The following is a 27,656-nucleotide window of genomic DNA, read 5'->3' on the forward strand; positions in this document are numbered from 1 at the left end:
CACCATAAAGTGGCGCATCCAGCTGCCAAGTATAAGGGTCGAGAAATTGGTCGCTGTCAAAGTCGAAGCTAAGGGATAGTAGAGAAGCTTCGGCATGAGGTGTCATCGGCACTCTGACAATGGAGAACTGTCTCAAGCGTCGGATGCCCGGTGTGAGAATAGGAAGGCCACCATAGAAGAGAGATGACTAGAAGCACAAGTTCCACCTTCCATGAGATCATTGCGCTTGTTGAGTGACGAGGAATAGAGGTGCGAGGGGAGAGTCCAGCGAATGCGGGATGCGTGTTCCGAGGTCGGCTTTCAGGCGAAGTGGAAATTAGAGCCTAGCCTTAGATCGCGAAATTCTGGAGAGTCGTGAGGCGTCTAGGATTGGCTGCGTCAGCCAGGTTAGAAGGACTGGAGTTTTCAACCCTTGCATCCACCACCATTCACCAGGTTGGCAGCGTTCACTATTGAAAGGGCTTGAGGGGCACGATCCGTGAAAGGAACGAGGCTCCGGCGATCAGCTGTGCAACCAGGTCCAGCTACACTCTTACTGGCAGCTAGAATGCGAGTTTGCAAGTCGATCTGATCGTGTGTAGGCGACACAGCAGCCTTCTGGGGTGCCGCACTGACGGTATCCCAGTGAAGAGGGAAGAAGTTGAAGCCAGGTTGCAGCCAAGGTAAGCTGGGCTCGGATGGTCAGTGACAAGTGGGCTGCTGTCTTCCTGCTGCTACAGGGTCTTTCCATGCCTGTATGATGTGGGAAGATCTGCCTCACTCGTAAGTGCATGAGGGGCAGCCACAAAGGTTTGGTTGATCCAGCCAGTCAGAAGTCGAGAGGGTGCCATGTCAATTCTTGTGCTGCGTTCCCTTGGAAAGCTGGGACTGCGTGGTCTTTCTCCAATCTTGCGATTACAACAGTTTGGCAGTTCTGCTGTTAGTGGGCGCTCATGTCCCTTCCCTCGGACATCTTGGCCGGGACAGATTCACGTCCATTGAGAAATGGTTCTGATTGGTGAGCTTGGGAGCTGGGAGCCTGGTCAGCTGCGAGACAAAGGGATGGCCTTGCTCTAGACCGGGGGAATGCATGAATGCCCAGGGTCACCATTCACGGCTCTGGACCTCCAAAAGTTCTGCGTCATTGCAGTGATTTTAGGTAGTAAAATGTGAGTCCTCCAACTTGCCACAGGACTGGCTGTCGAGGCCTTCTGTCCCTTACACTTTATCTTAGAAGGGCCCCCCAGCTAGGGTCGAATATGGGGAAACTACTCGTAGAAAGTTGTGGGCTGGGCCGTGCAAAACCTTCTGGTCCATCGGCTTCGGGTAACTCGTCAAAGGTTGCCATCCGAACTTGGTACCCTTCTGAGATCAGCGCAACCGGGCTTTGGGAGACAGTTGCACGACTCGTTGGAGCTCCCTCATGCTGTTCTGTCCATAATTGGCTGTCGAAGCCGGAATTCCCCGTGTTCTTAGGGATCCTTTTGAGCTGCTGCAATATTGAGTTGCCATAGAACCGAGGAGCGGTGTTGTTCGCAACAGCCATTTCTCCCATAAACGTTGCCACTTCTTCAACGGAATCTAGGTACTTTGTCGGGTTGGGAAGAGTGGAGCTGAATAGTTCGCAAGCTTGTATGATGTAGAGACAGCAGAATGCTATCAGAGCATACCCAAAGTCGGCCATATATCGAATATTCTCTCGTCTAAGAGGTGGTGTATCCATGAGACATCGAGAACAAGCATGAGCCGCTTCAACAGATTTCACCACAAATTCTCTGGCAACTGGAGCCAGGGCCTGGCGAGATGCAGTGTGTGCGTCAAGAGCTGACCGTGCCTTTTCAAGCATGTACCTGGTGCCGAAAGTGCTGATGCAGAAGCGAGTACTCTGAAAGTGGAAATCCACAGCTCCATTCCTGGAAACATCCACATTTGAAATGGTCATATTGGATTCCCCACGGAGACCCCATCGTTGACCCCAGACTTCAAGGGCTCCCTCCATGTCTTCCAGAACTGCCACCACTTCCTCCATGTTCATGGTGCCGGACGGCTTACACCACCATTCTGCAAGGCCTGGAGCACTTCGGCCTGCTTGTTGCCACAGCATGTAAAGATCGACCTCGGCGAGGATGCGAGTCACACGTGTTGGCTTGGGCACATCTCTCAGCAAGTCAACCGCTGAACTGATGGTGCTATCTTCTCGAATAGTCGGAGGCGTGCGTGTCATCAAAGAGAAATGATGAGACATGGTCACAAGCCAAAGCCAGTAGACGTATCTCTGAAAGGCTGGCGACTTTGATATATCTGGCGGGTTCTGCTGTAGCAGCACTTTGAGACTGTCGATAGAGCGGTGAAGGCCGGCTCGCAGCGCAAATGCTTCGATGGAATACTTCAAGACCCAGTGATCAAGGAACCCAGACTGAGGAGCGCTTGCGAGATGGAACACGTCTGCGGCTGGGCGGTATGCATACAGGATCGCAAAGGCCTGTAGTTGCGTCCACACAATGCTTTCATTCTTTGCCAAAGGCCCGCTCGTTGCCCTTATGAAGTCTGAGATGGGCCAGGTGAGTTGTTCGCGAACACTGGCACTTCCAGGGATAAATTGTGATGCCACGAAACTTGCACAATAAGCGAGTGGCCGCCTATGCTTCACCACATACAGCGGGTCTTTGAGGTCTGCATCATCAATAACAGGCACAAAGTACGAGATCTTCTCCCGAAAACTGCCATCAGATGGGTTGATCAGTGCTTCTCCCTCGCAAAGCTGGCTGATGCTTACAATTCGATAAGCTCAACTAAGACGGTGTCGGGTACGTCTTTCGGGTTTCTTCTGGACGATGCCGAGGGAACAACTGCGATGCCATCCGATGCAGGCTGTGACCAGGACTCTGGCAACGGTTGCTGGAGTGCAACCGAGTCAAGCGCAGCCAAGGGGGACAAGGAGTACACAGATGGCAAGCTGGGCGAAACATTTTGGTCCGGCTGTGAAGTGCTAGCAGGAGACACACGTCCGCCTTTATAGGAGGGGCTTTGAAGGGCAAATGCCGGAGGCGTTGCTGTATGGACTGGAGGCGAGCGTCGGACCGAGCTGGTGGCAGCATCAGTCGTATTCTGGCTGTCCTGTTGGTGTAAAGCGTCCGAAGGAGATGATGAGACTGGTGGCTGCCACTTGCGCAGAGAGTTGGCAGATTGATGTTGTCCCCTCCGAGAGGCATGGACGACGCAATTTCGACCGGTCTTAGAGCATCGGACGCATGGCGGATTTTCGGCTCCTATGCAGCGCATCTGCAGATGTCGAGTCAGCTACAGATGGTCTAGGCATCGTTCATTGTTGCGGCTTTTCACCTTCAACCGCCTACACGCAGAGCATGCTACAGGCGCAGAGCCCAGTAGCGGCTTGTGTGGAAGCGGTGCAGCCGTCGCCATCGTGGGCACTGCAGCGATTTGGAACTCGAAGGGCTGTTGCAGAGCTTCATCTGCCTCTATTCAAGCGATCTAGGTGAAGAGAGTGGCACGGAGATGCTTTGTAAGGCGCTTTTCGAGTTTAGTAACGAGAGAAAGTGGCGAGCGATTGTAGGACTCAGCCGCAAGTGGTTAGTTAAGCCGTCAGGCTCGAGGGCACACCTAACGCATGCCTAGGTACCATCAAATAACCTACTACCTAGGTACCTAAGAAGCAGGGATAATACGGTCTCGTTAGTTAAGCAAGAGCCTGAAACTCACTAACTCACAAGCCTAACGCGCCTTCTCAGCTGCCCGATAACCTATTGTCCTGATTACCTTAAACACCAGAACAGCGGTATATGTACCTAGGTCTAGGTATTTTATGCCCCAAGTCAGCTTACCGCCACCTGCCCACACCGCGGCATCAATCCTAACTGAACAATCGACATCTTTGGGATGGTCATACCCTCACACCTGGTCCAACACTACAGCGACGGCCTGACATCGTCCTGTCCGCTCCACTCTCCTCCCATCCATCGAGCCCTAAGGCGATCTTCCTGACCAACTTCAAGTCCTTTGCCCATGAGCCTCAAGCTAGCAAGCCTCCCAGGGACCAGATCAATGCCGTTGTCCTCCCATTTCGCGTCTGGATCATCCGCGACTTGCACTAGGAGGCCTTTGATGGGCAGATTGGCTGTTGCCTCCACCACAATGTCAGCCCCGTGTCTTACAATCCTCAATGCAAGATTCCTGGCCCTCGTCTGGAAAGGTACCTCCTTCAGCGGTTCGTGAAAATTGATGTGGTGGGCCAGTATCTTCGAAGAGATTCCACGCTTCGTAGCATTGAGAGAGGATGCTCTCCCACCTGACAGTGGCTCAACCAGCCGAACTGCAAAGACCGTGTCTTCGAAACCCAAGAACTTGTCGGAAAGATTGGAGCGCACAGGGATAACAGCACTCAAGTCCAACTTTCCGAGCTCTGTACTTTGATTCATCTTCAGAGTGAAAGCTTTGAGCATCAGATGGTGGAAGACGGACTTGCCTGTCACGACGCTCCATCCGTCAACGTGAACATCAACCTTGATGTCCATCAGCGTCATGTTGACGGCCCATACCTCCAAAGCATCTACACTGTTATCTTGCTTGACTCTTGCCATTCCGGCGGTTATGCCAGCACATTCACGCTTGACTGCCCAGTATGCCATCTTGGGACGAAGAAAGTAATCCGCAATGGCCCAGGATGTCACCGGCCAGCAGTCATTGAGTTGCCAGACAAGAGCTCCGCCACAATACTCTTTGCCAGAGCCCTGCCAGAGCCGTCGCCAGGATCGATAAGCCGCAGAAAGCGCCTCGGACTGGATCAGCTGGGTCGCGTAGATGTACGCCGGGAGGGATGCCGTCTCGAACTTGATGTTAGCATTCCCGTACTGAGCCATCCTATCGCTTCCATCGTCCATTTTGTTGTGCCACTTCAAATACTCATCCTCTGATACGTCGCCATCCTCAGACACGCGGTATCCTGGAGGGAAGAACTCTTTGACAGTGTCGAGTCCGGGCAATGCTTGCATGCCAAACTCACTGACGAACCTGCCAGCAAGTCTGGGGAAGTCTTGGTATGGGAACATTTCCAAATGCCAGACGTGCCACTGGTGTATATCACCGACCTGCTGAGAATTGGCCATGGAGCCTCCGAATGGAGATCCAGGCCAGTACCGGGTCGCAGGACTCAGGTCCTCGCATATTGCCGGCAGCATATGCTCGTAGAAATACCGTGCGGGAAAGGCTGATTCGAGAATCTTCCCAGGGTCCTTTTCGCTCGGATCGTATTGGAGTTGCCTGAGCACTGGGATGATATAATCCTCGTTGTTTCCACACCATAGTACAATACAGGGATGATGTCTCAATCGGCGGACGTTCTGCTCCGCTTCCACTGCGACACGATTTCTCATTCGCGCATGTGCTGGAAAGTTGCCACAAGCAAACATAAAATCTTGCCAGACAAGGACGCCCATCTGGTCACAAGCATCATAAAATGATTCGTGCTCGTACACGCCGCCACCCCAAACGCGAATCATAACTTGATTGGAATCACGAGCCAGCTTGACCCAATCCCTGTATCTCTGGGGAAAGATGCGGGTCAGGAAGGAGTCGGCCGGAATCCAGCAAGAGCCAGCAGCAAAGATCGGGACGTTGTTGATCTTGAAAAAGAAAGTGCTGCCTTCCTGGTTGTGCAGCGGACGCTGGACCAATTCCACTTTCCGAATTCCAAAGAATTTGCTCATCTCGTCCAGGATTCTCGGTTCAGAATCCTGAGCCTGGTACAAAGAGACACTTGCTTCGTACAGATTTGCTTCTCCCAGAGTGAAATGCCACCAGAGATCAGGATTCTGTACATGAAAAACCGCTCTTGCGATGTGTTGCTCGACATTGACAGTCTGAGATTGTTGGACTAAACCCTCGCGGCTGAGTTCGACTTTGGCGTGATTAGCAGGGCCGTCAACTATAACCACAACTTGTAGCTCCGCAGACTGTAGATCGGAGCCGAGATTTGTGTGAATTGACATGTCTGATATCCGCGATGAATAGAGATCCAGGTATATTGGCTTCCAAGGTCCACAGCTCATCAGTTTCGGGCCCCAATCCCAACCCTGCAGTCCCTTCTGTCAGCCAAAGAACCCAGGTCGTAGAAGCAGGATGGAACCAAGCTAGGTAGCCCTCACATAGTGATACTGCGCTTTCCTCGTTGCCAAACGTGCCGTACCGGCGTTGAAGGTGAACCAGTCATGACCCGGATATTTGAGGACTTCCTCGTCCCCCACGCGTTCTGCATTCTCGAAGATGATTTGCAGACACTGCACAGTGAAACTGCCATTCTCCTTTACAAGCATGTCTTCCGAGAGCTCGACTCTGTGAGACACGAACATATTGTCGGACTTGAGGATGTCTCGGCCGTTGAGCTTAACGGTGGCGAAGGTATCGAGCCCTTCAAATACGAGGGCTGCACGGCGGTATGGTGCCCCGACTGCATCTTGAGGTACTTCAAAGTATAACTCATACAGCCAGGTCTGCTCTCCAACCCATTGCACAGCTTCCTCGTTCTTCCCATTAAAGGGGTCCTGGATGGCTCCATTAGCCAGCAAATCCAGGTGAATCTCTGTCGGAAGCGGTCTGCTCGGTTGCCATGAGTTAGATTGTGGAGATGTCGAGGAAGATAGAGCTTTGTATCTCCAACCGTTGTTCAAAGGCAGAGACTTTCGAAGGGTTGTCATTGTCCGGCCACGTACTATACTTGTCACAGTATTTTGAGCCAACCCTTTCCCGCGACAGAAGCCATGAGCAAGTATTAATTGCTTTCATTCCGTGGGTTCCTTGGTGCCTTCCAGCTTGGATGGTCCGTGTCCGAAATTTTAGCCGCAAAATCTCGACAGCGCAGACTGTGTGCCCACGGGGACAAGATATCCAACCGTCCCAGATTTCTCTGGGGTTTGGCGGGCGAGACACCGCGGACAGATGAAGCTAAAGCGGTACCGACCACCCGCGCCCGGGGCTGGCCACTGGGGAATTAGCGTCTCGCCCTTATGCAGCCTCGGTCGCCGGACGTGCATATCACGGCGTCTTGCAGAGGAAGTCGAATGTGTCTCCCTAGGCTGGTGACCCGGCTCGCCGGATCATTGAGAAACCTCGCCGATCGAGCGCCACACAGCCGTCAAACTCCCCCTCGGCCGGAACGTTCGATGGACATGATAAGTGATGTGCAGCGTCGGGTCGGAAGGGGAGAAAAGCAGGAGAAGCGGCAACTCTCATGCACTATGCACTATGTATTCTTCTTCCAGCTTCCCCACATTCCTATGCGGGCAATTTCCTACTCAGCGTCACCAGGTGGGGATGTCTCAGGAGAGCGAACAGAGCGCGAATTCAAACTCGGCGCGACCTCGGTTAAAAACTAACTATTAGTAAACCCCACTGTAATTATATAAGATAAAATAACTCTAGTTTCTACAGAGAATCTTAACCTCGCTGTCGCTATAAGTCAGTTTCGCGACCTCGCTATTACCCTATCTCGATCTTAATCATCTTCGCCGTCCGCTTGCGGACTCTCTTACCTCTACTAAGCGTAGGCGGCGCCGTTGACGTTGGTAGATCTCTTAGCTTAGGAGACACCTTAGGCGAAGACTTACGCCGTAGCCTAGGTCTATTAGGCGTCCGTAGAGGTAGTTAGTAGGAAGGAGGAGTATCTTAAGGCATTAGGCTACTAGACCTTTTAGGCGATCTATCAACGACTAGTAGTTTAGATATTATTAACCTTTATAGGTCCGCGAGCTCCGTAGTTAACTTCGATAACCGTGGGGTCTCTAGTATATCTTCTAGTTCTTTTTCGCTAGTATTTTGTATAGGAATCGGAGTCTAAGTGCTATCCTAAGGCTCTTAAGTTATCGGATTAGACTCTAGACGAAACGTTGATATAAACGCTAACTAAGGCCGTTATAATCGCGCCTATAATTGTGCCTATGACTACGCTTATTACCGTTCCTGACGGTCTAGGATCTCGTTAGCGATTAGGCCTCTAGCGTTAGCGCGTCCGTAAGTAGATCGCTTAATAAATAGCGAGCGAGGATTAGAATCTAGTTAGCCGATAGGTAGGCTCTATATCTCGCGCCGTTAGTAGCCGATTCGAACGAGATTCTATATAATCTACGTGATCTATCTCTCGCCTTATTCTAACTAAGTATCGAATCGATCTCGTTCCTCTATATTTAGCTAGTGTCGAAGAGTTAATATCTCTACTATAGGATCTCGAGCTAGCTATCGCTATTCTTAAGGCTCTTAAAGAGGATAGAATAGCTTCTAATTAGGCTTAGTTATTAGAGGTCCTAAGAGCTACTACCGCGGATATAGAAGAGTCTTCGGAATGGCGATATTGTTAAGGAATATCTAGGCTAGATAATAGCGATAGACGATGCCAAATCGTAGTAGGATTGGGCACTTATAGCGATTATTAAGTTACTAACCTTTAAGTATCATCGTCTTCAAAATCTACCACTCTTTCTCTAGTAATTAGATCGCTAGATTATTAACTTTTATACGGAGCGAGATAAAGATATCGGTCTACGCGATCCGTAGATAGTGCCTTATTAACTACGCTTCGTCTACCTCGATATCTTTAATAACTAATAGTATCTTTATTCCTAGTCTTTTTATAGAATCTTTAAGGCTTAATTAAGCGTTTATAATCTCTCTTATAACGTTATAATAGGACTCTTCGCGCTAGCTTACGTTATAGTCTAGGTTAGTATATTTCGAGGTATATATAAAGATCACTTTATACTCTTTTAGCTACTATTTAGCCTCGATATATCGCTAGAATATCGCCGATCTAACTACGTTAATTAAAGTATTTCGCCTATCTTTAAGATCCTAGAAAGTCGGCGCTTTAAGGTACTACTAGATTAGCCTTCTTAGGCTAGGAATAGTATAGCTAGTATTATCTTTAATATCGTCAAAATCGTCCTTTTTTATACCGATATCTTTATCGCGTAATCGCTTATAGATACTCTTATAGATGTACTAGTTATAGATTTACTATTAGGCGCCTAGAAAGGCCTTAGGAATCGACGCTATTAGACCTCCATTTTGATCGCCTAACACTACCTTTATCGGTACTATTTTAGCCTCTCCTAGCCTATTAAAATAGTAGATCTTCAGGTATTCCCAAAAGAATAGGTAGGACTCTTTATTCTCGCCTAGATACTAGGAAAAGGCTACCGGGAATATCCTACCTAAATTTAATACTTCTACCGCGATTAATAGTAGTAGACGCCGATCGTTTATATTAAAAGTCCTATCGATAATAACGATAAAGTTAGCGATAAATCGCCTTATAACCTTTATTAAACGGCCGTAAGTAAACTAGATCTAAATTAGCTTCTTACTAATAACCTTTCCTATAGAATTAATAGTCTCTTTAACGCGCGTTCGATAGATAAAATACTATTCCTTAAGAGCCGCGAGAAGGCTAGTAATCGTCTACGGATCCTCCTAATTAATCTTTATCTTCCTAATAAGATTATAGTACTATTTATAAGATAATTAGATACTAAATTCCTTAGATTTAAGGATACGGCGAGAGATAGAATAGGCGATTATAGCGATATAGTGTAATAACGTCTTCTTACGAATACGTTAGAATTCCTTAAGATTAGCTATTAGACTAGGATAGATACTAAGTAGGTTATTAGTTAATTTATAACCTTTATAAATTAGTATACTAACTATTAAGATCTAGATCTTTTTATCGTCTCCTCGTTTAATCGATTTAAAGCTAACCTTAATACTCTAAGGATAGTCTATTTAGTAGACTATTATAGCGTCTCTCTTCCTCCTAGTTACGATTTAACCTTCCTTATTCTTAACTACCGAATTCTCTAGATTACGAGTATTTAAAGTCCTTTCGCTATAATAAATATAACGAAAACTAGAGTCTAGAACCTTACGGTTACCGCCGCCTAAACGGATAAGACTAAAGCCTTCGATAATAGTAAAGGTAGTAAGGCGCCTTTAGGCGTCTATAAGAGACTCAAATCGCTCGCTAGATTCAGGAATAGCCCGCCAATTAATAGACAATCCGTTAACGAAGCGCTCAAGATAAACACGAAGATAAGAAGGATAGCCTAGGCCTACGCGCCAATAGGAGGAGGAGGAGGAGAAATCGCTAGTAGCGACGTTTTCCATAACTAGCAACACTAAGATTATCTATATAAGGATCGATAGCGAGGTCAGTTTATTCAAATTAACGGTAACGAGGTTAGAATAGTAATTAAATCGAATTGATTCCTATTCATGACTAGGTAAATTATTCCTCATACAAAACAGGCGGTGAAAGATTTCACTTGGCATCTAACCGAGGTCGCGCCGAGTTTGAATTCGCGCTCTGTTCGCTCTCCTGAGACATCCCCCACCAGGTCGCCACACGTAGTTCTTTGCCCAGGCTGGACAACGCTTCAGGTTTGCTGTACTCGGGGTTACTTGGCTCAATTCAATCACGAAAACTGCTCCGGTCAGCGGTGGCCGGAAACTGTTTGCCACGGCATTCACTCAGGTTTCTCTCAAGATCACTTTCCCAAGAAAGAAAACGTCGGCCTGGTGTTGCCATTGAGGAACTGGCCAAACGTACACATGCTTGACGCCTTGGTGCTTCTGAGAGACCACCCTCTCCAGCAGATGTCTATCACATGCCCCCGGCGCCTCTTGAGAGATGAAATGCGGGGCCCCGTTCGGCGGTCTGTGGAGGGAGGGAATGAACCAGACGATTGTTTGGGCTCCCGTTCGTTGAAGCTGATTCGCGACGAATACTAATCCATCGCCCCTGCAGCGCTGCTTCGGCTCATATGAGCCGCTCAGGTTCAGCTTCTAAAAGGGTGCATATCGTCTCCAGTGGTATTGACAGATAAAAAGGCTTCCGCTGCAACTTTTCACTCATTTGCGAGCAGTGTCCTCCTTCTCTCATACGCCCTGTCGTTGTCAAGGGCAAATCCAGACCACTGAGTCTTCAATCAACGCCATGGCTACCAAAGCGGAGGCTGATACGGTTGAGCACGCTTCAGTCGACGTGGCTGAGAACGTCGACGTCAAGCCACGCACTCGAGATGTCGACGATGCCTTGAGATTTGCCACCGAGAGCGAAACCATTACATGGACGGAGGCAGAAGAGAAAAAGGTCGTGAGGAAGATCGACGCTGTTATACTGTCATTGGTGAGATGAGGCACTTCTGAAGCACCACTATCATACCATTATCCTGGGTCCACATTGGCTGACTCGCGGCTTGGTGGCAGCTCTTTGTTGGCTCCATCGTCTCGTATGCAGACACGCAAGCCTATGGCTTTGCTGCTTTATTTGGCTTGGTCAAAGATCTCAAATTGTTTGTTTTGAAGTTGGTTGGGGGCGAGCCGGTGATCGAAACGTCGAAATACCAACTTTCTGCAAGCATCGCAACACTGGGCGCAGTGGCTGTGAGATCGTCTCAGGCTGAGAATTGTGCAAAAGCTGACGACAACGTACAGGGTCAATATCCGCTCCTCCTTGTTGCGCAGTATCTTCCAGTGGGCAGGTTTTTTGGAGCGCTAATAGCATACATCGGCCTGACAGCAATCCTGGTCATCGTTTGTACCGACTTTGCGGGAATCACAGCTCTTCGGTTCGAGACTCTTGAGACATTGCTTTGGATAGCGTCTGACGAACTGACAGATTCTTTACCGGCTTCGCCGTGGCAACCCAGCCACTGTCTATTATCATTACCTCCATGTGGTATGGTATTTCTCATCTATATCAGCACACACTCAACTAAGTATTTCATTCCAGGTGGAAGAACAAAGAGCAACCGCTCCGCGCTGGGATTTACATTTCAGGCACAGCAATCGGCTCCTTGGCGGGACAAGGTATCGATTTTGGCGCAGTGCGGCTTGGTGGTGCCTATGCCAACAACCCCTGGAAATGGATCTACGTGATCCTTGGCTCCGTGACGATGGGCTATGGGGTCTTTACGACACTCGTCTTCCCAGCCACGCCTATGAAAGCATGGTTCCTGACAGCCAGAGAGAAGGAGATCGCAGTGCGCAGACTTGTCCAGAACAACACGGGGATTCAGACCCGCAAATTCAAATGGAAGCAAGTCAAAGAGGCTTTTATGGACCCTCAATTGTACATTTACGGGATCTACGCCTTCACGTTCGCCTTTGTCAATAACGCGATTGGAAGGTAAGTGATTAGATGCCACCTGCATCTTTTTGTAATGCCCTCGTCTGCTGACGTCCTTTCTCTCCTTCCAGCTTCGGCGGCTTTCTGGTGTCGTCTTTCGGATATTCAAACTCGAGAGCTCTCATTCTCACCATGCCTGCAAGCGCAGTGGCCATTGTTTGCATGATATCATCAGGGGTGTTTGGGGCTCTTTTCCCGCGAAGACGGATCTTGATCGCGATGCTCTATCTCCTGCCCAGCATGGCGGGCAACATTCTCCTTTGGAAGAGTGACCGCTCAAACAAGGGGGCACTTCTGGCCGGGCTGTACATTGTGAGTTTTCCGCCCTGGACTCTAGAAAGACACAGTACAGTGTGGGCGTTTTATCTGACTACTCTCCTTTACTATTAGTCGACCACCCTTTACGGGGCTCTCGTACAGCAATTCGCCCTCCTCTCCTCCAACATAGCCGGCCATACGAAGAAGACGGTCACCAATGCGACGATCTTCGTGCTCGCGAATCTAGGCGGCTTCTCCGGGCCGTGGGCTTACAAGGGCGATGAAGCTACGCGCGGGTATCCGACAGGGCAGATCACGACGCTGAGTTTGCTTTGCGCGAGTCAGGGGGTGTTTGCTCTGCTTTGGTGAGTTCCGGCACCATGGGTGTTGGGCAACGGACACAGTGACACTATCGCTTCCCCGTTCTCGAACGCAGATGTTTCATTCCATTTTGCTGACCCATCATGTCCCTTCTGGGAGAGACAGGCTCCACTATCTCCGATGCAACAAGAAGAAAGCTCCATTGAGAGAAGAGCACCCCGAGCTAATCACAGACCCCAGCATCGCATTCGCAGACATGACCGACAAAGTCAATCCCGTGTTTCAATATATGTGCTAGGGTGTCTCCTGTCGGTAGCTTCGTTTCAATGCACATGGGACAAAGACCAGATGAACCGAGGGAAGAGGGATTTCCTTGCGTGGCCATCAGTAGGGGGGTGGTAAAGAAAAAGAAAAGCAGACAGAAATACATCCACTAAATTTTCTAGCCACCTCTGAATGTGCAAGATGATTTTTGGGGTGTTGTTCTCACTGGACTCGTATGAGGTTCTGCCAGACAGAATAACGAGTACAGATATTCTGTCCATGACCTAGATAGATCGAACATACATCTTACTCTGCATATATTATGCCTGTGGCACTCCTGCCCATCCTGCACTTGTCTCGTGAGTACCCAGGTACTCAGGTATGTAGGCCTCCTAACTCTTGGCACCTCCATACCTTCAGATCGGCGAGAGCTGTTCGCTCTCTCGGTGGAGAGTGTAAGCATACAGAATTCTTCCGTGATCCTATAATGTCCAACTCCGGAAAGCAAATCGATGCCGACCCCCTCAACGAAGTGCGCCGTCTTGTATATGTCTCCTCCCTTGAGTATTACAGCCAAATCCTCCGCCCAAAGACGAAGCGCGCCTTTGTTCTCTGCGTTATTATCCCACGCTGCCTCGGCTATCCATTCCTGTCCTGTCCAGTTCCATGCCGAGTCCCCCAACCTCCCCGTGACTTACGGAACAGAAATGCGATCCCACTCGTAAAAGGCGACCGAACAGCTACAAATCAAGGAAGCGAGGAATCACGTCCGGTTCCGGTACCGGCACCGGTCACCGTGCCAGCGGGATACGGATCGCAGCCACGCTAGCCACAGCCCACGGTAATTAGTGAGCCTGGGTAGAGCTTAGTACCAACCATTGTTAACGAATAGCATTCGTTCGCCCGCCCGAAGTCAGGGAGTCCGCCGGCAGCCAAGACCCGGCAATGCTTCTCTGCTCTCGAGATGGATGGACGAGGCTGAACATCCTCAAATCCGGAATCGAATGGTCGACTTGCCACCTGTATGTACATCCATCCAACCAACCGCCCGTCCGTCCACCACTCGGTGGCTAATGCCACGCTCTCCCCCGCGTGGGCTGTTACATCCATATCACAAGGATCCTATCGCGTGCGTGTACAGGAGACCGGCCACGGGTTACGAGTCACGAGCCACAGGCTAGGCCTGCAGAAGGTCTCTTGCACTCCGTCTCGGGCCGAAAGCGTGGTCTGAGAGCACCGTTGCCGTTGAGCGAATATGATTACGGAAGTAAATTTCACCACCGACTTTGCTCGGAGGAAAGAGAGCTGTGATATGGCAAGTCACGACAGCAAACGGTCCACCGCGTCGATGCTGGTGGGTTGATAGAGCATTGCTGAATAAAATGCGCCCAGGCCTTCTGGTTTGTTGGTTGTATAAAGTCAAAGGACAACGAATTGATTTTGTCACAGGTGGAAAAGAAAGCACCTGGTCGAAAAAGAGAAGGGTTTGAAAATCAACCGTCTGAGTTTTACATTTCATGTCTTGAAACAACAAACCCCTGGACTCAGACCAATTGGAACTATTGATTGAAACTTACGACTACCTCTAGTAGCCTCAACGTCCGCTGGTTGCTATAGAGCGTGCGTCTTCCGTGTCATACGAAGATTTTAAACAACACCCACCCGCCCCCCGTTCAAGCAATGGGAAGAAAGGAAAGCGTTCCCCTTGCTCGCCGCTCCCAGGCCACCGACGACTACGCCAGCGCCGAAAGTGGCGTCGTCCACATCCCAAACCCCTACGACTGGCTTGAAGACACCAGCAGCCCAGAGACGGCGGCTTTCATCGAAGCCCAGAACGCCGCTTTTGCAGAGTACCTTGACGATTACCACGAGGGGGGCAGCCAGGGCAGGGCCAAACAACAGTTGGCCACGAGACTGTCGGCCATGACCGGGCTGACAGCTATGGCAAGTGTGCCACAGGTCATAGGGGAGAGCTATGTCTTTAGAGTGCAGGGTCGAGGGAAGGAGTTTGCTGTGTCTTACCAAGTCCCCAAGTCCAACATCAGTGGCGATAACGAGCCGGCTATATTCCACGACGAAAGCGAGCAAAAGGCCGTGCTGACGGCCTCATCGCCGAGTCGCAGCGGCAAGTACTGGGCGTTCACGACCAGCGATTCAGGGTCCGATTGGGGCATCATCCGCGTCAAGGACGTTGAGAGCGGCCAGATTCTGAGCGACGAAATTCGCGGCACCAGGCTCACGAGTAAACCCTCGACGGTGATACCGTGGCTCGGGGATCGGGGATTCTTCTATCCATATTTCCCCAACGGAGGTGGACAGGACGGGAAGATCGCAGGGAAAGGAGGATTTGGTTCAGCTCAACTTCGCTTCCATGAGATTGGTCGTCCACAGGAAGAAGATGAGGTCATCTACAAAGATTCTGAGCATCCAGGCTACAATTTCAAGGCTGTGGTCTCTCAGAACGACAGGTCTGTCTTTCTAGAGATCTATGACAGGGGCAGGGGTTGTCAGGTGCTGTCAGCTGTGGTAGAAGGGGAATCATCTGACAACGACGCTGCAGAGAATGGTCATCAGGGGAGAGGGGGGCTCGGATTGAAATTCGACGGTGTGGTATCAGGGCAGTCCGATGCAGAGTGGGAGTAAGTCCTTCCCCCTTTTCTCGCTCGTTTGAAATCCAGCACACGAAACATCTTCGCAAAATGTGCTGCCTAAATGCCTCGCTGACTCGCTAACCCTCATTTCCAGATACGTTGGAACTTTCCCCGAGAAATCCTCTTCGGAGACTCGGAATGCTGGCAACAACGGACATGTTTTCTGGACCAATGCAGACAACGGCAAAGTGATGGTGTACCACCCGCAAACTGGAGCGGTGGAGGAAGTCATCGCTCCCCACAGCCAACAGACTCTCCGACTGGCGCGAATGCTCTCTAGCGGCAACATCCTGGTCGTGCGCTCAATCGACGTCCGAGACCAGGTCCAGATCTTCTCGTCCGCCGGCCAACATCTGAAAACACTGGACGACGTCCATGTGCCCTTGTGGACCATCCTGGACGCGTCGTACGACCCGTCGAGCGAGACGATATTCCTGGTCGAGTCGTCCTTTTGCTATCCACCTCGCGTCTGGCATGCTCGAGGGGGAGCACGGGGGGATGGACCGGAGATATCTCCCTTCCGGCCCGTCGAGCTATTCACGCAGAGCAACAAGAACTCCCTCACCAGCGGGGCGGAAGCAGCTTCGCAGCTGTCAACCAAGCAGATCTTCTACACCTCCCTCGACGGCACCAGAATACCCATGTTCCTGACCTCGGCCAACCCGGAGTCCATCCAACCGGAACAGCCCGTCCTGTTATACCTGTACGGCGGGTTCGGGATTTCCGTCATCCCTCACTTCCGCGCCGACTTTGTTGCCTTCCTACAATCCTTCAAGGGTGTGCTCGCCATCGCCAACGTCCGCGGCGGCGGCGAGTATGGGGCCACATGGTATCAAGCTGCGTGCGGCCACAAACGGCAGAACCTGTTCGACGACATCAAGTCGGCGGCTCAGCACCTGCGCTCCCAATTCGGGAGTCGCACCATCATCCTCATGGGCGAAAGTATGGGCGGCTTGAACTGCGCGACGGCCATGGTCCAGTCCCCAGATCTGTTCGACGCCGTGATCCTCAACGCCGGTGTCTTGGACGTGCTACGCCGCCAAAAACTGGCAAAAAGTGACCGCGGCGTCCAGGACATTGGCGACGCACACAGCCCCATCGACTTTGACTTTATCTACAAGTGGTCGCCGCTCGACAAGGTGACTCCCGGCGTCAAATATCCGCCAGTCCTCATCACGGCCGGGGACAAGGATGACTTTGTGAGCTACTCGCACAGCTGCAAGATGGCCGCGGCGTTGCAGTATGCTGGTCATGGAGGAGGCCCGCAGGACGAAGGGACAAAGAACGCGACGTTCTTGAGAATCGTCAAAGACATGGGCCATGCCGCTCATATCTCTGCAAAGCAAAAAGCGGCCGTCGGTCTGGAGAGGTGGCTCTGGGTGAAGAAGACGCTGGGACTCGAAATACATTAATCCAGCGAAGCGCTAAGCTGACGGGAGCCTGGTTCTACCGGCTTTTTACATGCTGGTAAGTTGGGCCGGAGATCTGACAGCAGTACGGGCCTTGGGCCAGCCCATGACCACCACCACCACCAGGCACCCAGGTGCGGTTCCATACTAAAACCCACCCCAGACTTGCACGCAATTTCCACACATATCATGTTCCTGTCCTTTTACAATCCTGTCACACGGAGAAACCCCCTTCCCCCTTCCCTACCCTTCGACCTAGGGGACGAAAATTTTCCGAAATCGGGAACCGACCGACTAATTACTCCTCCGAATTCAGTCCAGCTCGTGTGTGTCCAGGTGCAAACTGACAACCCGGGGTTAGCAGGGGCAACTGGGACTTCGACTTCGAATTCCCATACTTCGAACGACGGAAAAAAGCCATATCCGGGGTCTGTCCAGGTCAAACCAATACACAGGTTTAGAAGGCAAGGACTCTCGATGCCCTCGATTCGAACACTCCTCCTCTGACGACGACAAAAACAACGACTCCCTCCCTGGGCCCAACTTATAAGACATTCGTAGTTAAAACCGAACCGGTCGAGTTAAACCAACCCCCTTCCGGTGGGACAGTTTCGCATATCATGAACCAGATTTAAGCTGCTTCATGTTTAAAGTTTTGCTCATTTGTGTGGCTTCATCGGAGACTCGAGACTAGGGAGAAATCACTTCCCTCTAATACTCTTGGTCCTGGTCCTCCTCCCGTTGGCCGCAATCTTCACATTGGCCCTTGCACTGATTGCCATCTTGTGAATCCTTGCTCGCTTCTCCCACGCAGAGCTCCTCCCCTCGGCAACCCCCAATAGCTCCTTCGCGACCCGTTCCGCCAGTTTATCTTCTCTTCTACCATCCGCAGCAGTCAATATCCATTGAATGGCTGTCCTTCTGCGTTGACGAAGGCGCAAGGGAACGGGAATGGGCATGGAGGCCCCACCACCCAGTAGACCTCTTTGTTGGCGGATCTTGACCAGAGGTGCGACGGAATCGATTATGGCGGTGAGATAGACGACGGGTGACAGAGGAAGGGATTGCATGGGCAAAGGACTAATGAGGTCTTTGTTCGTAGGAGGTGCAGATGAGGTCCGCAAAGCGTCGAGGATGAACTGCATATTCTGTGTGCAACACTTCTTTTTAGCACACTGTGGGCTGGGGACAATGACAACAATCCTCACCTTTTGCGCACGACTCAATTTGCCATCTCTCATCAGACTTCGTGTTACCTGCTCCACAACAGGATCATATCTTCTCTTGAAGTTCACCGCTTTGCCCAGCGGCTTCAGATCCGGCAACCCAAACTTGTGCCCGAAGCCCGCATCCGGGTATTCCAGGCCGACGACTCTTGTATCTTGAAACTGAACCAAGTGATCTAACCATGATTCCCCCGAGTTTGGTACTGCTTCTACCTCCGAGGCATTCCTCCTGGCAGCGGTCGAAAAAGACCGTGTTCCTGAAGGTGGCTTATTGTTGCTGCTGGTAGAAGAATCCTGCTTCAGATCTTGTTTGAAGACTTGGGGTGCTTTGTCTTGGGCATCTTTATCGCGCTTGAAGATCTGTACGGATGACCATCACAACCACATGTCAGTTATCATTATTCTAGACTGCAACTCAAGTGCGTCGCAAGTACATTGGGCATCGACACCTACCTCCTGCACCGGCGTTCCCTGTTCCACATCCGGAGGCGTGTTCCCCATCGACTTGTCAATTGCAACTGCTTCCTCTGTCACATGAGGCAACTGGTCCTCAGTAGGCCCCTTTGCTTGGGGGTGAAGAGGCGTCTTTTTGGGAGACTGGTCGTCCTTGGACGACGCTGCATTATCGCTAGCTGCGCGCTGTTGCAACAGGCTGGAAGGAGCAGGAGCAAATCTTTTCTGTGGAATCGTAGGCTTCGTCCTGAATGGCACTGAGCGGGCTGTAAAGAGGGATAATCGAGGCGCCATTATTACTGATGCTCGAGAATTGCGTATGGAATGATGATTCAAAGTTTTGGAGAGGCAGTTCTGGTCCGTGGCTCGAAAGCGGAGATGCGAGCTCAATGCTCAATCCGCAGCCAAGAGCAGTTTCCTTTTCTGGACAGCGAACGTTGCCGCTTCAAAGAAATCCAGTATAAGTTCAAGTTTTCTGGACCGCGATTTGTCGCGCATTGGGAGTCTCGACGAAGAGATTGCCTAGGTATGCACAAACCGCGATATTTTGATGATCTCTATTGTGATCTGTGGTGTTGTCAAAGTAATCCTTATACACAGAAACTCCGCAAAGCCGAACCGAGTACATTTTGTTGCAAACCTGGGTATCGAGAACCTCGAAGTCAACAGGAACATGATTTGTTCTCATTCCATCCAACGCCATGTGATGAATCCCTGCTATTCAGGTTGAATCTTTGTTGCGGCAAACCCCAAGAAACCCGAAATTCAACGACTGTCCCTCGTCGTCCTTCTGCCGTTGCGCTGTCCACCTCAGAGATAGCTTCTTTGAAAATTTCCCACAAATGAAAATACAGGACAGAAAAGAAATGGAGCAGGATGCTTTGGAATATCTTCCTCTTCAGGATTCCGGACCTTTGGGTTCTTGTTGTCGGATATTCTCATGCACCACCGCTGCCGCCAAAAAGCTTCCCCAAATTCAAGCCGGAACCCGCATCGTCTGGCAGGACGTAAAACGCCAACGCAATGATGGCATACATGCCCAAGCAGAGCAAGCCTTCGAGGTAGTTGGACTTTCCGTCCTGAATCAGGAGCACCACGACCAATGAGGCCAAAAAGAAGCTCACCGTCTCAAAGGTCTCGAAGTGCAACGTCATGGGTCTGTCCATGATCCAGCCCAAGACGACCAGGAAAGGAGTGACAAAGATGGCGATCTGTAGACTAGATCCAATGGCAACCCCAATGGCCAAGTCCATCTTGTTCTTCCACGCAACTATCACGGCCGTGACGTGCTCAGCGGCGTTTCCGACAATGGGGATCAAGATCAGACCGATAAAGGTTTTGCTAATGTGCGCTTCTTCCACAATGGCGTCAATGCTGCCGACGAGGTACTCGGCGCAGACGGCGACCAGGAGGGTAATAACCACCAAGACGACGCCGGCAGCCCAAGGCCCCAAAAGCTGAGCTTCCTCTTGGTCTTGCCCTTGCGCTTCAGCGTCGTCAAAAAGGTTGGCATGGGATTTGAGCTGGAAGTACAGGTACGCAACGTAGATAAGCAGGAGAATAATCGATGTTCCGCGCGACAGAATCATGATGTTATCTTCTTGCGCCTTGTTGTTGGACATGACAGCGTACAAGGTGGCAGGAATGATCAGTGATGAGGTGGCCACCGTCATGAGCGACGACATGGTCGATGCCACGGTTGAGTTGAAGCTCTGTTCGGGGTATTTGAGGCCGCCGACGAAAAAGCAGCATCCCAAAACGAGGAGGATGTTGGACAAGATACTGCCCAGCATGCTCGCTTGGACAATGCGGATCTCGTTCTTTTGGAGAGCAATGATGCTCACCTGTTTCCAGCATTAGCACCTGGTTCAAGCTTGGATGTGGCCGTGTATGCTTACGATCAGCTCGACCGCATTTCCGAATGTCGCGTTCAGAAGTCCTCCGATTGTCTGGCCCAAGGGAACAGCGAGCTCTTCCGTAGCAAAAGCGAGGAGAGATGCCAGGGGGATAATGGCAATAAAATTGAAAATGAACTGAAGCGCAGGGGGCCAGTTCAACACGCCCGCCAGGATGCCCACAGGCACAAACACCAAGAAGACATTGACGTAGTTGGTCTTGAGAATCTCCCAAGTCAAGTGTAGCACTAAGAAGGGGTATTTGATCCAGACATTCTCATGCTTGTGATATGGTGTCCCGGAGTCGGTGGTGGTCATTCGCGACAGGAGACCGGTTCGTTCAGTTGGGTCTGCGCGGCCATTGACGCCGCCCTCTTCAGGCATGATATTATGAATATTGTCGAGGGAAGGGTGTGCGGTATTGGAGAAATGTTTGCGGAGTTTGGTCGCAGCTAGAGATGGCTTCCGCAACGACACCATAGCAGGCGCCAGATTCAAGTCAGCCAATACTCTACTGGGCTTCCTGGTGCAGGAAAATGAATGCGATCAAAGTAACAGGGGATGTACCAGACATAAAGAGGTATGTGCTGCGGCAGGAAGGGAACTGGTGTAATATAGCACATGCACGTACCCATTCGATATCTTGGGGGGGCAGGAATATCTACCACCAAGACGGCGCTGAGCAGAGACGGAAACCCAATTGAGAAGAGTGCTATAGCTGGATAGACAAAGCAGATAAAGCTTGCCCTACTCCCCAGGCAGGATGAGGACCGAAAGCGACGCAGGAAGCTCTGATGCTTTCTTGTTTCCGTCTGATTGTACCCGCCCAGTGAACTTGGCGTAGGCGAGGCGCTGCGGACGAGAGATTTTGCTGTTCGGGAGATGTGGCGGGGAGGGGGTGACAAGCAGAGGGATAAGAGACTGCCTTTGGGTTGCCTTCTGTCTCCGAGGTGAATTCGAATAAGGTCCCAGTGTGCCAGTGGGTGCGTGGTGAGCGAAGAAGTTGCGATACGTTTGTGAAGCGAAGGACAAGAAGGTGCCCGCAGGTTGCTCTCCACCCGCAACCGGCCTTCAACCCATCACATCACTCAGCATCGTGCACTAACTGACACAGCCACACTTGGCTTTTCACTTGACGACTTGACTTTTCCCTTGAGCTCCGCGATCGACCTCTCATCTCATCCACTCAATCCTTCCAGCAGGGGCACTAAGCTTTTCGGAACAATCCCCATCATCGTTTAGAGAGCTTCCGAAAACGACCAACAAAGGACGGCACTCGAGTGCCAAGGCGTGTGTGACACTGCATGGAAAGAAAGAGAACAGAGAAAGAGCGGGGGAATGAAAGAGAGAGGGAATAAGGACTTCCTACAACAAGTTGGGCCACGAAGAAGGCGCTTGCACGTTTCGGTCTATTCCTCCTCCAGACCCTCCGTGCCCTCCGTACCCTCCGTACCTTGCTGCTTGCAGCCTCTCACACGACTCGACAATCTTTCGGGATATGACGACGGTGGGAAAGCCAGAGCCAACCGAACAGGGGCCACCGCGGCTATACAAATACCGGGATCGAATCTTTCGCGGTCGGCGACTTCGCGGTGCCACTCGTGAGTGACAAGAAAACCATCCCATTATTCTGTAGTAATCCGAGATGGCGCAACGGACAAAATCCTCGTGTTCGGTGCGAGAGACCCAGTACATATTCGCTCACCCTGCCATCGCCATAAGCCTCAGCCTCAGAGCTACCGGTTCTGTACCGAGTACCTCATATTCGTCGCCGTTGCCTCCTAAGGGCCGTAAATCAAATCAACCCGCATTTTTCCCGCATTTCCTTCATATCACCGAGTACTCGTGGGCAGTCGTCATAGACGTTACTCAGCCTCGTCTTGGTCATTTGGTGCCTGGTGAGGCTCTATCGGTCTTCGGAACCTAGACGTCACTTACTCCACTCGCCCAATTTCAAAACTTGAATGTCACTGACTGGCGCTGCGGCAAATTGACCCTCAAAATCCCAGCCTCGCTCGTGAACCATGCCCTTTTTAAGCATTGCTTACGATCTTTCTCGCGGAATCGCCCTGACGGGGCAAGCGTATGCCAATTATCGGGTATCGAGTAAATAATGTTCTTGAGAGACTGGCAGCAGTCTCGTAAGTATAATCACACAGGGATATACTCCTGTACAGCCCCAATCACGGAACAGACTCCCTCGTCATACTATACAGATTCCGTCAACCCGAACCCCAAATTCCAGGTTTCCATCTTCCATATCAGGGACCTTGAAGGCGCCAACTTGAGAGGATGGGGTGTATTTCTGTATCGGCGCTTTTAGCAGAGGGACATGTCCGGAGCGAGCCATGATCCTCGCTCTCTTAAGCAAGTCGTCCTTCATTGCGTTCCATCGCTCCAGCTCCTCTTTTCGCTGGAGCACTTGATACAAAGTAGTCTCTGTTTGTGCTCGCCAGTGCGTTATCTTCTCAACCGCTTCTTGATCAGTGACAGCCGTGCGCTTGAGTTTGACAGGCTTTGCCGTCTTTGCCATGTCCATCAAACTCGTAAACACTTCCTTCGACCCGGTACGCAATTGCTGAGTCTTGGCGTCCCTGGTTGATGCTCGCTTGAGGTGGTTGGGATCAAGCCATTCATGCTCGACAGCTCTTTGCACTGCATCGCCGACGGGTATCCTAAGTTGGCGATTCTCGGACTTCAGGAAACGTACCGCTGCCTGCAGACTCACGATCTCCAGCTGGAGCTGATCGACCTCGGCCTTTAGGCGTAGCGACGCTGACTCGTCCGCGGGCCCGCGTGGTAGACCTTGTCCGTCAGCCATTCCTTTATGTTTGATTGTCTCGAGTTCCATCTTTTGACTCTCTTGAAGCTCGAGGAGCGTCTGGTTTTCTGCCTCGAGCCGCTGGAGGTTTTCAACAGCCAAAGTATTCTCTGCGCGAAGCCTGGCGATTTCTTCTTTCATTTCTTTCACACCATCATCCTTAGCTTTGGTCTCCTTTGCCCTCGACTCTAGCAATTCGACCTTAACTTGCTGTTCCTCGAGTTCTTTGTCTTTCTCGCTGATCCTGATGGTCTGTTCTTGGATTTTCAGTTTCAAGCGAATCATCTCCTCCTGCATATCGTGTGATAGAGCCTTTTGGGCCTTGACTTCTCGGGCGCGAGCCGTCCAGGGCGCCGGAGATCTCTCGAATTCGATGGCACAAGTTATGTCGGCTGACTTGGCATTCAAGTCGTCAATCTTTCCTTGCAGCGCCTGCAACTGCTTCAAGAGAATGTCGAAGACATCGTCTGGAGCAGCTCCCTGTCCCTCATTCTGTTGTTGTTCGCCAGATGCCGCCGCCGTCATTAGAGTGATAATTCGTGAATATGAAAGCGATTCATCCATCTCCACCTTGTTAAGCTCCTCAAGCACCGACTCTCCGACTCTTTGGATCAGATGAGACAGAGCTTCAGCACACAATTCAGCCTCAGTGAATTTACTCCACATTGAATCGCCCAGGCACATCGAGCGTGCCCAGAGATCGTTCAGAGCATGCATCACCTTGCCAGAGACATATTTGATGGTTCGGGCCTTGATACCAAGCTGATCCATTTTCTTTTCGAATAGTATCGAGTCTTCGTCGTCATCTTTCGATGCTCCTAGCTTGGCTTGCACTGCTTTGCTCAGGATTTGTGTTTCACTGGCAATGTTATCTGTGTAGTTCTCAACCATCGAGATGGATGAGTTCATCTCCGTCGCCTTAGCTTCGCGACTGTCCGGAAGAAACTTCTCAGACATGTCGACCAGAATGTCGGCCATGCGTTGGAGGTATTCGGCACCTTCATGACCGAGTTCATCGCGACGCAGAGCCTCCACCCAGCTGGTCATAGCCTGCTCCACAGGTTCCAGCTCAAACGGTGCACCAGCATATCTCATGAAGTCGTCCGTTGAACATCTTGACAGGTGTTGCACGAATCTTTCACAGAGATTTGCAATGAAACTCATCCTCTCCATGACAGCAAAGACTGCCATAGGACTTTCATGCAGCTCGGCCCTGTCGCGCATTCGCTCCGCCAGTATGACTTTGCACAGCTGCGCCTTTGACCGAATTCTCTTGAAACATAAAAGAGCCAGGATGGGTTTCTTGTCGACATCAAATGTGTCTGGAACGAATTGCTGCACGATTTCCAGATGCAAACTAGCCTGCTCAGCCCGCATCTTCCCAAGCTCGAGATCGATGGCCTTGAGTTGAGTTTTGGCCGCCGAGTTCTGTAACTTCAGGTTGAGATCCATCATCGCTCTGGACTTGCTACTCATCTCATTCGCCTCGAGTTCGCTAATCTCGCGTGACCGTCGGAGTTCGTCAATATCACCCTGCAGGCCCTGCACGACATCCCGGAATTTGGTTAGTGTGTATTCCAGGTCTTCGATCGTCTTTTCCTGCTCGGCAGCTTGTCGATGTCTGTCGTGCAGCATGGCTTCATTTTCGTCCAACTGGTAATGTAATCGCTTCTCCTCTTCGACATGGAATGCCTCGAGCTCGTCTGCCACTTGGATGTGTTCTTCCAGATCCTGAACCTGCCTCTTCAACTGCTCAATCATGGTTCGATTCTGATCACGCTCTTGGCCCAGGGTATCTAAGATTTCGTCGTTCGCCTCCGCAGCCTCTAATTGTTCTCGGAGGTGCTGATTGGTCTCCTCCGACCTAGTGAGCTTCGCTGCAACCTCTTCATATTTCGAAGATGTCTGCTCGAGCTCATCAATTGTTTCATGGAGTTCCTTGATCTCGTTCTTCAAGTCACCCTCATTCTGCTGTGTCACATCCCTTAGCATGACCAGTGCTTGACGCAACCTCTCCGTCTCACGTTCCATCTGAAGCCAGCCTGCGCTAGCCTTCTCTTCAGGACTCATGATCGACGCTAATTCCCGGTTCTCTTCTCTCAGAATTTCGGCCTCCAGCTCCAACTCCTCATGCTTGAGCTTCAGTGCCTCTAATTCGCTCTCAAACATGTCAGCACGCTCTTCGGCCATCTCTTTATCAAGTGTCGCAAGTTCTAGTTCCGAATCGTGTTCGGCACTACGGTCAGGTACTTGAGTAGCACGAGACTCTGCGTCCTCATACTTGGCTTTGAGTTCTTGAATCTCTTGCTGGTTGGTTTTGAGCTTTTTTTGCAAGGTTTGGATAATTGCTTCGTAGCGTGTCGCTTGGCTTTGAAGTTCCTGCACGTTGTGTATTTGAGCTTGATCATCTTGCCTCTGCTTCTGCAGTGTTCGAACCTTCGTCTCCAATGCTTTGATGACCTGTGCCTGTCGGGATCTGTCGTCGGCGGCAGAGCTAAACCCATTCCGTGGACCTGCTAGAGGCTGTGAACGGGAGGGGGCTGCTGAGGAAACTCTTGCTTCGATATCCGATGGCTCCTGAGCCTCAGCTTCTTCTGTCACTGGAGAAGGCGTCGGAGCTGGCCGTTCTTCCACGATTGGAGTAGCTTGTTTCGCGTCAATGCTATCAAAAACAGGCTCGCTCTTCTCAGCCCGAATTGGGGCTTTGGGCGTCATGGACAACCTAGAAGCGGCCATGGAAGGGCGTGGTTGCATTGAAGAAGGCCTGGGTGCCGGAGGTTTGACAGGACCACCTCCTATTGATTGCCTAGTCGTCGAGGCGCCGGGCCTGTGTACTGAAGCGGGTGGGGCCATGGTAGATTTCCCAGCCAAACTGAGTCTCGATTTTGTACTCGAATCAGAGGTTCGTGCGGTAGTCGCCGGAGTACCTGTTCGTGGAGTGGAGGTGGATGAACTGGCGGAAGAGGGGGCAGGCTTCGTAGGAGATTTAATCGGAGACTGGTAGCGATAAGTTAGCAGGGAACACGGGCATTTCAGGGGGGTCAACTTACAGATACCTTCATGGACCTTGAGCCTGTAGTCGTGCTGGAACCGGCACTCATCAGACTCTGCCTCTTTCTTGCAACGTCCGCAGCAACAATGCTGGAGGGTCTCGACTTCGCTGTAGATCCATTGGAAGTTGATGTTCCGTTGGGCTTTGCACTGGAAGCTGGCTGACTGAGGATTCTAACAGCCGACTCCTTGCGGACGAAGATGCCATGGCCGGGTGCGCAGTTGAAGTATCGCTCTCCTTTAACGGAACCATCGTTCTTGCCTGTGTCATCGGCTAGTTCGAGACCCAGCCATTCTCCGGAGGCAACATGTATGGGCCCTATGTAGCGGACGGTGCCTTGCTTGCCGTCCTGAGTCTCGACTCGTTGTCCAACCTTGACAGTGAGATCTGCCATTTTTGGCACCTAATTGTTCGCTGGGGAGTAGCATGACAGGGAGCGAACGCCTGAGAGACACATGAGGACGATAATATGAACCAATTCGGGCCAATGTAGGGGGATTGCAGGATGCAAGAACAACATCAATGTTTGTCTGCAGTACGAACGGGGAAGCGTGAGCAAAAGTGGTTTGACGCGACCTGGAAGCCCACAAGGGTCGCGCCGCACGGAAACAGTTGGGTCGCCTTGTGGACAAGTGTCACGTGATCGGCTCCAGAAATAATCCTCCTTCGTAACAATGCAAGGGGCTGCTCGTAGACATGGTACAAGGTACACATACACCACCCACAAGCGACGGGCCTCGGATTCCTGTGGATATGCATTTACTCTAGATAGCTTCTGGGGTATATCTCTTTTTTGAACTTTACCAATCCAAGCAGCAGCGGTAATTTGGCTGTCTGCATGGCTTCAAATCAGGACCACGTGCAACCACCGCCCACATATGGGAATCGTGCTGGGTATCTTGGAAAAACCAGAGACCTAACGAGCGTCTGTCAGAGACGGAAGAAAAGAAATCCGTCTTTTTGCGAGTCCAACTTCACAAAAACAAACAAAGTGCAACTCATTGCTTGGGTGCCATAACAAGCGGTAATCCAAAACTGTCAGCGCCCTCCTCCTTCTCTTCTTGACTTTTTCGTTGTAGCATCAAAGGGTATCTCGCTAGACATAATGGCAGATAATCATAACTGCATATCGAT

The 27,656-nt window shown here is 51.0% G+C and overlaps 7 protein-coding genes across 7 annotated transcripts; 2 read left to right on the forward strand and 5 right to left on the reverse strand.

The window, feature by feature from the left end:
- Positions 1-1,204: 1,204 nt before the first annotated feature.
- Z520_04052 (uncharacterized protein) lies at positions 1,205-3,261 on the reverse strand (the record flags this gene model as incomplete). The annotated part of the gene is made up of 2 exons (XM_016774562.1): positions 1,205-2,699; positions 2,756-3,261. The coding sequence occupies 2 exons, from the start codon at positions 3,259-3,261 to the stop codon at positions 1,205-1,207; spliced, it is 2,001 nt and encodes a 666-aa protein (XP_016634489.1).
- A 644-nt stretch (positions 3,262-3,905) lies between these two features.
- On the reverse strand, positions 3,906-6,689 carry Z520_04053 (uncharacterized protein; the record flags this gene model as incomplete). Its single annotated transcript, XM_016774563.1, has 2 exons — positions 3,906-6,068; positions 6,141-6,689. The coding sequence occupies 2 exons, from the start codon at positions 6,687-6,689 to the stop codon at positions 3,906-3,908; spliced, it is 2,712 nt and encodes a 903-aa protein (XP_016634490.1).
- Positions 6,690-10,978: 4,289 nt separating this feature from the next.
- Z520_04054 (uncharacterized protein) lies at positions 10,979-12,799 on the forward strand (the record flags this gene model as incomplete). Its single annotated transcript, XM_016774564.1, has 7 exons — positions 10,979-11,170; positions 11,251-11,427; positions 11,479-11,612; positions 11,663-11,722; positions 11,777-12,172; positions 12,244-12,484; positions 12,563-12,799. 7 exons carry the CDS (start codon positions 10,979-10,981, stop codon positions 12,797-12,799), a joined length of 1,437 nt encoding a protein of 478 aa, XP_016634491.1.
- A 1,896-nt stretch (positions 12,800-14,695) lies between these two features.
- On the forward strand, positions 14,696-17,078 carry Z520_04055 (uncharacterized protein; the record flags this gene model as incomplete). The annotated part of the gene is made up of 2 exons (XM_016774565.1): positions 14,696-15,654; positions 15,761-17,078. The coding sequence occupies 2 exons, from the start codon at positions 14,696-14,698 to the stop codon at positions 17,076-17,078; spliced, it is 2,277 nt and encodes a 758-aa protein (XP_016634492.1).
- A 698-nt stretch (positions 17,079-17,776) lies between these two features.
- Positions 17,777-19,048, reverse strand: Z520_04056 (uncharacterized protein; the record flags this gene model as incomplete). Its single annotated transcript, XM_016774566.1, has 2 exons — positions 17,777-18,661; positions 18,755-19,048. The coding sequence occupies 2 exons, from the start codon at positions 19,046-19,048 to the stop codon at positions 17,777-17,779; spliced, it is 1,179 nt and encodes a 392-aa protein (XP_016634493.1).
- A 644-nt stretch (positions 19,049-19,692) lies between these two features.
- Positions 19,693-21,033, reverse strand: Z520_04057 (uncharacterized protein; the record flags this gene model as incomplete). The annotated part of the gene is made up of 2 exons (XM_016774567.1): positions 19,693-20,598; positions 20,653-21,033. The coding sequence occupies 2 exons, from the start codon at positions 21,031-21,033 to the stop codon at positions 19,693-19,695; spliced, it is 1,287 nt and encodes a 428-aa protein (XP_016634494.1).
- A 1,819-nt stretch (positions 21,034-22,852) lies between these two features.
- Z520_04058 (uncharacterized protein) lies at positions 22,853-26,916 on the reverse strand (the record flags this gene model as incomplete). The annotated part of the gene is made up of 2 exons (XM_016774568.1): positions 22,853-26,467; positions 26,521-26,916. The coding sequence occupies 2 exons, from the start codon at positions 26,914-26,916 to the stop codon at positions 22,853-22,855; spliced, it is 4,011 nt and encodes a 1,336-aa protein (XP_016634495.1).
- Positions 26,917-27,656: the final 740 nt, after the last annotated feature.

The sequence above is a fragment of the Fonsecaea multimorphosa genome (genome assembly GCF_000836435.1).
Source record: "Fonsecaea multimorphosa CBS 102226 unplaced genomic scaffold supercont1.6, whole genome shotgun sequence".
Taxonomy (NCBI): Eukaryota; Fungi; Ascomycota; class Eurotiomycetes; order Chaetothyriales; family Herpotrichiellaceae; genus Fonsecaea; species Fonsecaea multimorphosa.